This window comes from Lethenteron reissneri, chromosome 36, assembly GCF_015708825.2.
Source record: "Lethenteron reissneri isolate LAM-NWPU_2019-01 chromosome 36, ASM1570882v1, whole genome shotgun sequence".
Lineage (NCBI taxonomy): Eukaryota > Metazoa > Chordata > Hyperoartia > Petromyzontiformes > Petromyzontidae > Lethenteron > Lethenteron reissneri.
In genome coordinates, this window is record NC_083814.1 from 8,599,110 (window position 1) to 8,613,694 (window position 14,585).

General features: G+C 48.9%; 1 protein-coding gene across 1 annotated transcript; it reads right to left on the reverse strand.

Annotated features, from left to right (window-relative positions):
• Positions 1–7,746: 7,746 nt before the first annotated feature.
• Positions 7,747–11,930, reverse strand: LOC133351088 (forkhead box protein L2-like). The gene has a single exon (XM_061566019.1). The coding sequence runs from the start codon at positions 11,325–11,327 to the stop codon at positions 9,891–9,893; it is 1,437 nt and encodes a 478-aa protein (XP_061422003.1). The 5' UTR covers positions 11,328–11,930; the 3' UTR covers positions 7,747–9,890.
• Between the last annotated feature and the right edge of the window lie 2,655 nt (positions 11,931–14,585).

A 14,585-nucleotide genomic window follows, 5' to 3' on the forward strand; every position in this document is an offset into this window, starting at 1 on the left:
AGAGACAGAGAGAGAACCAGAGCAGCGGTCGGCTAAAAAACTAAATTTCGAAATGGGTTCACAACTCAATATTTCAAAGGGCCGCGACGCGTGCGAATACATTACACGCAATCTTGATTTGAAGCTTTCGTGACTGCAGGCATCCATACTCTGTGGTTATTTCGGTAAAGTCACGTAGATAGAGAATATAATAAAAGAACACGACTTTTCGGTCGCAACACAAGCAAGCGTTCGTCGTTGTGTTGCGACCGAACCGTCGTGTTCTTTTATTATTGTGACTTTACCGAAAGAACCAGAGAGAAATACATTACACAACAGACATTGCGTCACGAATCAGTCCGCAAAAATCCGCGTGCGGTTCCGAAGGCGCATGGTTGTGCCTGCTCCTGCACTCGAGTGACAGAGAGGGAGGAGGAGGCGCACAGGCGGCGGTGCTGGGGACGTCGGTGTCCATGGACTGCAGGTTGGCGAGGTGCACCGCGAAAGACGTTCAACGTACACACACACACACACGTGCACACACATGTACACACACACGTACACACACACACACACGTATACACACACACGTACTTACACGTACACACACACACGTGCACACACAAGTACACACGCACGTGCACACACACGCACGTACACACACAAGCACACACACACACGTACACACACACACGTGCACAAACACATACACACATATACACACACGTACACACACACACACACGTACACACACACACGTACACACACACGTATACACACACGTACACACACGCACACACGTACACACACGTACACACGCACGTACACACACGCACGTACACACACAAGCACACACACACGCACGTACACACACACGCACGTACACACACCCACGCACTTACACACACACACACGTACACACACACACACATGCACACACACACACGTACACACACACGTACACACACACGTACACATGTACATGCACACACGTACACACACACACACACGTGCACACATACACACACGTACACACACACGCACGTACACACACCCACGCACTTACACACACACACATGCACGTACACACACACGCGCGTACACACGCGCACGTACACACACACACGTACACACACACACGCACACACACGTATACACACACACGTACACACACACGTACACACACACGTGCACACGCACACGTACACACACACGTACGTACACACACACACACGTACACACACACGTACACACGCACGCACGTACACACAAACACAAGTACACACACGCACGTACACACACGTACACACACACGCACGTACACACACACACACGTATACACACCCACGCACTTACACACGTCAACACGCACTTTCACACACACACGCACGTACACACACACGCACGTACACACACACACGTACACACACGCGCGTACACACACACAGGCACGTATACACACGTACACACACACACACGTACACACACGCACGTACACACACACGTACACACACACGCACGTACACACACGCACGTACACACACACACGCACACGACTGCGGGTCGGTGACCTCCAAGCGCAGGGAGCTCGAGGGTCATTGGGCCCCGTGCAGTTCAAAAGCCTCGCGGGGACAACCCCAGGGTCGGAGCCAGCACGAGTGTGTGGTTGCATCGACTTAGTGGAGTGTGGTTGCATCAACTTAGTGGAGTGTGGTTGCATCGACTTAGTGGAGTGTGGTTGCATCAACTTAGTGGAGTGTGGTTGAAGCAACTTAGTGGACTGTGGCTGAAGCAACTTAATGGAATGCATGACTGCATAGTCGAGTACTGGATAGTGGAGTACGTCGCAAAATAAATTCCTGATATAAGGTGGATCAACCCCATTTAAAGCCTTAAACACAAGTTTCACATATATATATACTTACAGTACATATATGTACTTACAGTTTCATACGGAATACGCTGCACAAAATTAAAATGGGTAAAAATGCAGATTACGCCCTATCTACATTACGGGGTAAAGCTTTCGTGACTGCAGGGATTCATCTTCTTGGTTCTTTCGGAAAAGTCACGTAGAAGGGAAGTAATAAAATGAAAAAAATAAAACATAATAAAATAATTCTCACGACGTTTCGGCCACAACACAAGCAGCCGTCCTCAGGTGAAGAATGAAACACCGCCAAGCTTGGAGCGTATATTTAAGGCGCTCTTCTCCCCCCCTCCAACCCAGCTTAAATATACGCTCCAAGCTTGGTGGTGTTTCATTCTTCACCTGAGGACGGCTGCTTGCGTTGTGGCCGAAACTGTCGTGAGAATTATTTTATTATGTTTTATTATTTTATTACTTCCCTTCTACGTGACTTTACCGAAAGAACCAAGAAGATGAGGCCCTATCTACATGACGGGGTAAAGCAGTGCAACGGAGTGCGCAGGCGGTACAACTGCGCCAAGGCGCGCGGGTAATGAATCATTGGACGGAGGGGGGCCCCATTGCAATGCTTGCATCATCCTTCAAGAACCAGCGCGACTTAGCCAGCACCAGCAAGGCCCTGTGATCAGCACCACGGGGGAAGTGCCGTGAGCGGCTGACACGTCAACAAGAGGAGACAAAGGTCCCCCGTATAGCCTTAAACAGACTTCTGGGGCAAGTGCCGTTAGCGGGCACCTATGGCAGGGCCCGAAACGGTATACGAGAGGAATGGGTGGCCACCACCAACCAACCAACCACCACGCACACCGCGCCAGGTACACATTTGAGGCTGAGTCGACCTAGGGGAGGTCCAGGACCCGTTCAAATAATCGTCGGAATTCGAACTCGAGTCGCCGGGTTCGCAGCGCAGCCCAGCACGCTACCCGCTACACTACCGCTCAGACACACACCGCACACACCACACTCCACACGTACACATATTAGACGGCGAGTGTGGAACGCTGCATGGTCTAAAACACATGCAAAGACCGGCGATGAAATGTCTTTGTTTAAATAAGCGGCTGGCGAGGAGGTGTGTGGTGGTGGTGGTGGAAGAGGACGGTGGGGGGGGGGGGCGGTTGGACAGCGAGCTTTGTCCCTTCTACAAATTTAAGTTACCGCAACAAGTTTTGTCAAAACAGTCGCCACTAAATGTAGCGTGTCCACTGAGCCAACAGCGGGGGGGTGGGGGTGAGCGGCCGAGCGGGGCCCCCGTACACGTGGCTCCGGCTGTCACCCCCCTCCCCCCCCCCACGCATCTCCATCAATTGTCCGTCGTTGTTTGCGCTTCAACACCCGCGCTGTGCTGTGCACATACAGCCAGCATTCACCGTGTGCGTGTGTGCGTGTGTGTATTACTTCCCCCCCTACCACCACCACCACCACCACCACCACCTGCCCCCACAGCAAAGACAAAGATCCCCACTTATAGCCTTCACCCACTGTTGGGGCAAGTGCTGTGAGCGAGCAGCACCTATGAAGGCCGGAATGGCACACGAGGGTGTGGGTGTCCAGTACCACGCCCGGCCGCCTTTGTCTCACTAGCGGCGATGTTTATTACGCGCCGCGCCAGGTGCTCATTTGAGGCTGAGTCGACCTAGGGGATGCCCAGGACCGGTTCGAATAATCGTCACTGGTGCTGGCCGTGAGCGGGAATGGAACTCGGGATTTCGGGTTCGCAGCGCAGCGCGCTAACCACTACACTACCACCACCCCCGTCTGAAACACACACACACACACGTGTACACACATACAGACACGTGTACACACGTTATATGTACATACAAATATCATCCGTTAAGTCTACAGAGACTGGCATGTAAGGGCCGCGTATGCAAACACGCACATACAGCCAGGGTTCCGTTTGTGTGTGTGCGTGTGGGAGTATTGCTTCCTGATAGTCTATAGCACACGTACATATATATAAACACACACTACTGTAAACACAAATAACACACGTCAAGTCTACAGAGGCTGCTGGGGCAAGTGATGTTAGCTCGCACGTAATAATTACCACGTATGCAAACACAAACATTATAGCAATCATTACAGGTGTGTGTGTACTGTGAATAAAGCTTCCTAATCGTCCAAAACATATATGCACACACACGTAAATATAAATATCACCCGTATAAGCATCTAATAAGGCCCGTACAGACACATACACGCACGCACATGCACACAAACACGATCACACATTCAGCACGTGCACTGCAATATCCACATGCATGCACACAAAGACAAAGATCCCCGTATAGCCTTAATCGACGTTTGGGGTAAGTGCTGTATAGCGAGCACCTCTCAAGGTTGGAGAGGCGCAGGGGGCTGTGTGGCCAGCACCACTCCCGACCGCCTTTGTCTCCCTTGAAGTGGTCCAGCGAGTCGCCACTGATTTAACAGCGAACGGGAATCGAACTCAGGGATCCGGGTGCGTAGCACAGTGCGCTAGCCACTACACTACCGTTACCCACACACGCACTCACTCAAATACACAACCAAGCACACATCCACACATACACAAAAAGACACGTTCACACACAAAATACAAAGATCCCCCGTACAGCCTGAACAGACTGTTGGGGCAAGTGCTGTTAGCGAGCCTCTATGAAGGGTCGGAACGGTACAAAGACAAAGACCCCCCGTATAGCCTCAATAGACTTTTGGGGCAAGTAGTGTTAGCGAGCACCTATAAAGGCAAACACGGCACGGGTACGTACGTACATGTATACAAACACACGCTAATATAATAAAATAAAGGCAATGCAACCTATACCGGACTAAACGAGAATTACATTATTGCAATTCACAGATTGTAACATGTCTCCAACAATACACTATCGGTATCTTGCAATAATATAAGTTGTGCTATTTGCTGTCACTGCCATTGCGGTCCCATCGCTAACGTCACATTCTACATTTGTAACGTCGCATTCTGTGGCCCACATTTTTTATTAACCAAAGTCATTAAGAACTACTTCATGCAAATTCCATTTAAATAGATTAATATATTCGAGTGCAGCCTTGCCCATGCTTGCACTTTTCAATTTGCGTAAGGGTGCAATTTGTCCTAGCATGCGTTATCCACTGCCGAAACGTGCTTTTTTATTCTTTATATTCCAAACAGCTATGAATCGTGGAACATACATTTTTATTTCTGTCTCTCTGATTACAATGTATAATTATCTATGTTTATGTTTAATGAGTGTGATGATGACGCTTTGGGTGACAGATTGTGTGCCGTAAATGCGCCACGTGTTTAAGCAAAAATAAAATCATCTTTTACGAATTAATATTTACTTATATGTTTGGTGACATGCTTAACATCTTAACTCTCGTGTCATTGGTTGCATTTTTGTAGTTAATGTAACTTGATGATCCGAACCCTATTGGATATCGATGGGAAAAGAGCTTTGAAGCACATCAGATTGCTCCAAGTTAAACACGACTACTTCTGCGCGCACGGTTAAGAACTTGTCGCTCGGAAAATATTGCAACATAATACAAGAAAATGTCAACTATTATAATCTATCGTTCGCACCTCTGCCGGTATAAATATCATGCCTTTAGCTAAACGATTATCCCACGTGCTCTGAACTAGTTTGTCAACACGTGCTGTTGTATAAACCTGCCCACACACGAACATGATGATGATGTACACAAAGTATAACAAAAACACGCAACACAGTATAATCAATAGTACTGCACTTCAAATTAATTCGGTGACGTTTCGGGCAATGACCCTTCTGCATAGACAAAGACAAAGATCCCCCGTATAGCCTTAACAGACTGTGGGTGCAAGACAGATCACGACTTGTGTTTGCCATATCACGGGATGTATAATGTATGGCGCTGTGCTCGGCGTTTCCTCCATTGCGTGATGGCTAAGTTAAACCATACATCACACGTAAATGAACGTCTTTCCTATGTTCCACTGTCAAAATATGCGAACGTTAGGGTTACGTTCGGATGGGCGATTGGCTATGTACGACACGCGTATGACAATTATTCCAATAATTTTTTATATCGTCTCCTTTCCACGACCGAGTTGTCATGTAATAACCTTGGCCAATTCCAGAAAATGTGATTAGCTATTACCGTATGCATCTTTTACAATGTTAACGCTACCGTTGCAACTTTAACGGTGCTGTTTGTTGTCTTCGCAACCGTGATTAAAATATGTATTTACTCCATAATAGAGTTTTTTTTGGGTTAGATCGCGTAAATATATAAATGTGTCGTTAAACCCGCCACCATCCGACACGGCCAATTAGTAAGGTTTGTACAGTACACCGGTGTGATGAAGCGTAAACCCACAACATTTACAATTACATTATGTATATAAAAACATTGTACATACAATGTATATATATATAATCGTGAGTATATTAATACAATTCTCCAAACGCATCATCTCAGCCGCACGGTTCACACACACACACATATATATAAGTATATATACAAACAGATAACTTGACGGGCGATATCACCCGGCATTCTTCGAAATGAACATTGTGAGACTAATCCCGAGTAAAATCGTGACTTTTCATCCAAGGAGACCTCGCGTCTAATGCCAATGCAGTTAACCAAAAATAAACAATATATATACAGTAATGTAATAGACTGAGACTTGCTAATTACTAAGAATATCGCGCGCGCCTGCCAGCCTCTCTTTGTACTGACAAAGATTTTACATTGAGACGTATTGACTGTAGGGGGACAGCTATTGTTAGCGAGCACCTATTAAGGCTTTTGGGGGGGTAATTGCAATTAGGGCTATACTGAGTACCCTTAACTGAATTTACGATTACCACAGTGATTGCAAATGAATTACGAGTTACACAATTACAATTGTACTTGAGCATATGTCTGTTATATGTATGTATATAAGATAAATTAGGTGTGTGTAAATATATACGATACGTGCATATGTCAACTTGGAAAAAGATTATATACATTTAGCGTTGAACACACATACAGCATTCGGAAGCAAAGTATTTGCAAGCATTGATTTACGCCAAAGTTAATTATTTAAACTGCAGCAGCCACAAATAATATTAATCTCTGCCACACACACACACATTTATCTCTCGTCCCATCTGTGAAATAAGTCGACAATCTTATATACTTCAACTAACACAGACATCGCAAACTTTCAAACCATACAATTCGAAAACGACCACTCGACCAGACGATCGTGACACGTTCCGACTTAAAGCGGCTTGGTTTACGTGACGATACAGGGGCAGCTGCCACAAGGAAGGTGGAGGGGGTGTCCCCTAGGCTAAAAGCCGATGCTATGGACGCAATATAAACGCAGGCTGTTATGATTTTTGTCGTATTCACAGCAGAGGTCGCAAACGGGTTTTGATTCCCTACCCGTACCCTACCCGAAATGAGTGACAAACGGTTACTCACCAGTGACTCACGGCCTACCCGTACCCGTACCCGGCCGCATCAGGGTCGAAAACGGCTACCCGTACCCGTACCCGTCCGGGTACGGGTAGCCGGGTATTGGGTAGGGTACGGGTATCAGGTACCCGGTTGTGACCTCTGATTCACAGCAGGAGAACAATCTACACTCGAGTGTAACGGAGGCTGCGATCAAATAACCGCCTCCATTCCGTGGAGAGGGACTTTGTCCAACAGTGGATTGAACATGTGCCGTGATAATCATTGTTGTTCTGCTGATGGTGATGTTCGGGATGACTATTATTTATTGTCGGTGAATGTTTCGATGTGACGATGAGTTTGAGCGCCCTCTTGCGTCAAGCAAAAATATTAAGGACACAAATTCATAAAACGCGATAATATCTGGGTAGAGAAAACATGTTTTTTTATTATTAGAATTTGTACAAAAGTGGAATTTGAGGCTTTTTTTTAATAAGATATATAACAAAAGTGCTGTGATAACAATGCGACTGCAGTAGAAGAGCCCCTACACATTTACGAAGAAGACAACACAAACACGATTATTATCATCATCATCTTTACGATCGTGGGCGAATTGAAACTGCGTTTTTCTTTTTAATAATACACGTTAAGTGAATTCTGTTATCATACATCAACATCTTTAAATATATTTATATTCGCATAGATACATATTCGTAAAAAGTACCGCCTTCTCGTGGACCTAAAACGATTAACCACAGCGAATCGGATTTTGACAAATTGGATCTCTAACTCTTTATAAAGCCGCCTATCGATAGGCTTTACTAAATAATAATATTCTGAGCCAGGTTTTAAGGGTTGTTGTGTGTGTGTGTTTTTTTTTTAAACAGCATATATGTTGTTATCCAGATTTAAAACAATAACAAAAAAAGGAAAATCTTGTGCCAATATTAAGTGGTAAATAATTTGTTGATAAAAAAACTGAACTGCATTTCTCATCACATCCATAAGGCTCCCGTTCGGGGCACAATGCGCGTGTAAGGAGTGCAAGCACGTTCATTGAGTGTGGTTATCATGAGTGGTTAGTATACAATACTATATATGATACGGCGACCATATTCTACCGAAATAATGATTCACATTTTGAACAGGAAGTATAGAATAACACGTTTTGAAACGATGGCGTGTCACCAACAAAACACATAGTGGAATTTCTAATTGTTATATATATAAAATAAAAAATGCATCCTTTCAATAAAGGATATAATGATACGGTAAATATATTTTACGTGGACAAAGGGAGTGAAAAGGTAAAAGCGAAAATGAAACTTACAGTTGGTTATGGAATGACGGCATCGCTGCTTTGTTTGGGACGGGAGGGCGAAAGAAAGAATTAAAGCAACTTTAAGAGCCCGACGAACATTTCTCTCACTTTCCGAGGTAAGGTTAAACTGGAATGTCATTGTCCGAGCACAACGCCTAACTTCTTTAAAAAACAAAAAACACATCGACCACTTCGAAGTCAGGGATATCACAAAATAATAATAATAATAACGTAACAATCGCTCTTTTTAGGAATATGGTCAGCCCCTATCATCTGTGCGCCCGTCACAAAGAGAATCCATCGGTCCAAACGCTTCCCACAACACCCCACCACTGTCTTCGAATGTTCTTGACGTTGTCGTTGGTTCATTGTCGTCAAGGCTCAATTTGTCACTCGATAGCCTGTTTGTTTATTTGTTTGTTTTTCCGGAACGCTGCTCGACAGGCAGGCTGGCTGGCTATCTGGTTTGTAGATGTATCGGAGTAAGGCACTACGACTACCACTAGAGTACAAGGTTACAGCGCCTTCGCATAAAAACCCTGCATCACTGTATTTGCGTTATTGTCATTATACCCTATATTCATATAAGCATATGAAAACGGGATATTCAATACTGCAGGAGCACGAGGAAACAATAAAGGTGAGATGATGGATGTAGCGAGGTTCCAAGATAATTCACGGAGCAGCGTTCGGGACAGCGTTTCGGCTGAAATGAAGCACTGATTCCTCGTCCTGCGTAATTAGGTCCACACAACTGACTCCACTGGATGTAACCCAAGATGTGACCGAGCCCGTTTATGCTATGTTTGCCAATATATGTGTGTGTATATATACATACTGAACTATGTATGCGAATCTGTTTGCAGTTGCCGGTAACAAAAAAAAAAACGAAAGTTGAGCATTGCGTTTTTGGCGGCACGGAAAGCGTGATTTATGTGTTGCTGTTTTGGCACGAGTTGAATGTTGAATCACACAAACAGCTACGAGACTGTCCCATGGAGCAAAACCACCTCGGCAGCCACGCACACGCGACTCATCCTCAACCAGGTTCCGCGAACTAACATCCTCCCCCCTCCTATCATCCTCTCCCTATCCATCCTTCCCCTACCGTCAACCCTGTCAGGCACCTACAGATGAGGACATGACTTATTACTCATCAACAACATCAATTATAATAATAATTATAAGGAAACCCCCTTCCCCCCCCTTCGTACTGTGATCTCGAGATAGTCATATATCGAGACGGCTGTGAAGTCCACCGTGTTGTTTGTCCGGGTCCCAGTAGCTGGAGCAGTGCATCATGCTGGACAGGTGGTCGGTCTGCCGCGAGCAGGCGAACTGCAGCCCGTTGGTCGTTCCGCCGGTGCCACCCCCGCCGGGACTCAGCTGCTGGTGCGAGTGCGGATGAGCGCCGTGGCCGTACGAGTTGAGCACCCCGCCCGACAGAGACACGGCCGGCACACGAGGGTAGGGGCTGTAGCTCGCGGCCGCTGCGGCAGCTGCAGCGGCGGCGGCGGCAGCGGCGGCCGCGTGCCCGGAGAGGTGATGCCCGCCGGCTCCTGGTACCGACGATCCGCCGCCACCACCTACTACGGGACCACCCGAGGTCACCACACCACCGCCGCCAGCACCGCCACCTCCGATACTGCCTCCTCCTCCGAGCCCCGTGCCAATGCCACCACCGCCACCACTACCACCACCTCCTCCTCCACCACCACCACCTATGCCACTGATCGCTCCGGTTCCCGCCGACGAGTGGTGATGATGGTGGTGTTGCTGCTGCTGCTGCTGTTGCTGCTGCTGCTGTTGCTGCTGCTGCTGCTGTTGCTGCTGCTGCTGCTGGTGATGATGGTGCGCCGTCAGCTGATGGTGCGCGTGATGGTGCGGGTGGTGGTGCGGGTGGTGGTGCGGGTGGTGGTGCGCGTGGTGGTGCGGGTGGTGGTGGGCGCTCAGCTGATGGTGATTGACGCCCCCGTTCTGGCAGGGAGATGGGTAGCTGGCAGCGGCCGCGGCGGCCGCGGCAGCAGCGGCCATGTGAGCCGGGGTCTGAGACGGCAGTGACCACGCCGAGTTGAAGGTGGGCTGCAGGTACTTGCCCGGCCCGGCCGACAGGTAACCCGCGTAGGGGCCATCGTTGTTGAAGAATTGCCCCGCCGAGTATGGGCTCGGCGGAGGTCGGAAGGGCCTCTTCATGCGCCTCCGTCGACGATAGTTGCCCTTTTCGAACATGTCCTCGCACGCGGGGTCAAGCGTCCAGTAGTTGCCCTTCCTCTCGCCGCCGCCCTCGCGAGGCACCTTCACGAAGCACTCGTTGAGGCTGAGGTTGTGGCGGATGGAGTTCTGCCAGCCCTTCTTGTTCTTCTCGTAGAAGGGGAACTTCGAGATGATGTACTGGTAGATGCCGCTGAGAGTCAGCCGCTTGTCCGAGCTCTCGCGGATCGCCATGGCTATGAGCGCAACGTACGAGTAGGGCGGCTTCTGCGAGGGGTCCGTCTTGCCGCCGTCTGCATCGACACCGCCGCCTCCTCCTCCGCCGCCGCCGCCTGTAACGCAGTTGATCCCCAGGGGCGGCTTGGTGTCAGGGCTCTCCCTGTCGCGCTCCGGACTCGATGGATCCGAGCCCATGTCCACCAAGCCGTCGACATCTCTGCTCGCGAAGGTAGCCATCGACAGTCGCCGTCAAGTCGCACGCCTGCGCAAGGCGACCGTGTCGGCTGTCGCTGCTGGGCACGTCTCTGTCCGCGTGAATCCTCGCCGCTACAAGTGAGCCTTTTTCTTTTCTGTACACGCGAACGTGTAAGGCGTTGCGTCTGCTGCGTACGCGTGCGCTTGCGCGGTTGCCGTGATGGGGATGATGATGGAGGCTTGTATGGAATTCGCGCTATATGTGTGTGTGTGAGCATGTACTGCCTGGCTAGAGTGTGCCTCCTCTGTCTGTGTGTGAGTGTTCACTGCCTGGCCTAGAGTGTGCTGTGGCCCCTCTCTCTGTGTGTGAGTGTTCACTGCCTGGTTAGAGTGTGCTGTGGCCTCTCTCTCTGTGTGCGTGTTCACTGCCTTGGTTAGAGTGTGCTGTGGCCTCTCTCTCTGTGTGCGTGTTCACTGCAGCAGCGACACGGGGCGTTGCTGGACACCAACCCGCGCGGGAGGAGGGAGGATCGGCGTTTGCGGCCGAGCTCGTTCGGGGCGCGCGAAGTTATCGCAACACCCTCGTAGCCCGCCAGCCAATGGGGCAGTGCTCGTCACGAGTTACGCCGAGGAGTTTGAGTCTGCGGTGGTTGCTGGTGGGTGGAAGGGGGGGAGTGGTGGTGGTTTTGATGGGTGGTGGGTGGGTGGATGGTGGGGGTAGTCGTGAAACAAAAAATAGCCAACCACCCAATGGCGAGGCAGGCTGCGGATAAGTCGATTTCTGCGCGTGTCCGTGCGGAGAAAACCTTGGGATCGACGCCGAGAGATGCAGAGACGCAGAGAGCTCGCGTGCAGGCCAACACTCTGCGTATTGTGCCGTGCGCGTGCCTCTCTCTCTCTCTGTGTGTGAGTGTGTTGTGTGTGTGTGTCAGTGTGTTGTCTGTGTGTGTGTCGGTGTGTTGTCTGTCTGTGTGTCGGTGTGTTGTGTATGGCAGGGGCGCGCGCTGCGTTACGAAACTGGCGCCATCCGAGTTCGATTCTCTGCTCGCGACCAATAACAGTAGGCGACCATTTGAACCGGGCCCCGGGGCCTCCCTCCCCTAGGTAGACTCAGCCTTAAATGCGTGACCCGGTGCGATGTGTAGACATCGCACATTAGAGGGGATGAAGGCGGCCGGGCGTGGTGCTGGCCGGACCCACCCCGTTGTGTGCCGTGGCGACCTTCATAGGTGCTCGCAAGACAGCACTTGCCCCAAGAGCCTTGTCAGCCGTGGTGGTGGTGGTGGCGAATTGAACACGGGACGGGCTTCGTAGAGCAGCGCAATCAGCACAACGCTACCGCACTCAAAGCAAAGACAAAGGTCACCCGCGTAGCCTCAACAGACTGTTGGAGCAAGTGTTGTTCGCGAGCAACTGTCGGGGCGGGCGGAGCGGGGGCAGCCCCACGCCCTGGCCGCCTTTGTCTCCCCAGTGGCGGTGTTTACACGCCACACGAGGTACTCATTTTAGACTGAGTCGACCTAGGGGAGGCCTAGGACCCGGTGGTGGCCGTGAGCGGGAATCGAACTCGGGTGGCCGGGGTTCGTAGAGCAGCGCGCTAAACGCTACACCGCCGCTCCCCAAACAACACACGTCGCTCTAAGATCGCTGTGCATCGTACGCATGTTCCTTGAACTTCTTCCGCACCGTACGTGCTAATCGGAGGATCTGCACCGACGAGACGGAGAGAGCTTGGGCACAAAACTCAACGGACGTAGAATGTACCGTGGTAATAATAAAACCGCGTTATAAAAGGCACACGCGTACATTGTGACACGGGATAATGCTGCTGTTTTGCGTATCAGCCAATGATTAGGACGAGCTCCCCCTTGACATAACGGAGGATTTTTCAACCGACGTAAATTTGTATATCCACATGTTTTTTTTTTAAAGTGATTTAGAATAAGCTTGACCTGTCATAACTTTAGCATTTTTGACAATGTGATCTAGTAAGTACATTCGTATTGTGTACATTGTTGTTGTTTGGCACGGAACAAATGGCTCCTTTGAGGATGGGAGTCAATGAACTCAGCTTATACCTCCACGACAAAGACAAAGGTCCTGCCGGTATAGCCTTGACAGACTTAGGGGGCAAGTGCTGTTCGCGAGCACACGCACGCTCACTCACTCACGACTCGTGAATACATTTTGTAGAAGTTGACATTTTCAGCAGCAAAGAGGAAAGGAAGAAGGCTTTTTTTGCCGACGGATGTTAAATTTGTTTATAAATCACAACATCGTTGTGTGCGGTAAGAGTATAGAAATGCATTCCTTTAGAAGAGTAAACAAGTTATTAGGTCTTCTTGGTTCTTTCGGTAAAGTCACGTAGGAAAGAATTTAATAAAATAAAAAAACGAGAATTATTTTATTATGTTTTATTTTTATTATTTTATTAAATTCTTTCTACGCGATGACTTTACCGAAAGAACCAAGAAGATGAATCCCTGCAGTCACGAAAGCTTTAAATCGAAAGTTATTAGGTGATACTGCTGCTACTACGTTGGTAGTGGGACACAAGTACAAACAACAACGGGCACTATAGACACACTCGATAAAAACGCTGCCTTGAACAATAATCGGCGACGATTCGAGCAATGGCCCATCTTCAGGGCACTTTTTTTTATAGTGCAGCGGTACAGAAACGAATCGCGTCTGTAACATAACCACCACGCATTTGCTCTCTGGAGTTAAAGCGGGCCGAACGTTGAATGTGTGTGTGTGTATATGTATGTGGATGTTTGTTTTACAGGATTGAATATCACGCGCGTAGTTCGCATTGCAAGAAGGCGAATAGCCGGATGAGTTTGTAGAGACAGACAGAGAGAGAGAGAGAAAGACGGGGTCTAATTTTACTGAGCTCTGTAAGCAGAAGATGATTGACAACAGTTGGAATATATCCTAGTTTGTTTAACTTTCGGTGCTGCACCAGCGAATTACATTCCGGATCTTTTTTTTTTTTTACCAAAACGGCTTTATATATATATGTACAATGTACACGTGTGTGTGTGTATATATATGTGTGTACAATGTATCGTGGGGAGCGGTAGTGTAGCGGTTAGCGCGCTGAGCTATGAACCCGGCCAACCGAGTTCGATTCCCGCTCACGGCTAACACCAGTGACGATTATCTGAACCGGTCCTGGGCCTCCCCTAGGTCGACTAAGCCTCAAATAGGTACCTGGTGCGATGTGTAAATATCACTGGGGAGACAAAGGCGGTCGGGCGTGGTGACAGCCACCAACACCCCCTTAAGTGTACCGTT

Coding starts and splice junctions, on each gene's coding strand:
- LOC133351088 (XM_061566019.1), bottom strand. CDS start 11,327: ATGGCTACCTTCGCGAGCAGAGATGTCGACGGCTTGGTGGACATGGGC.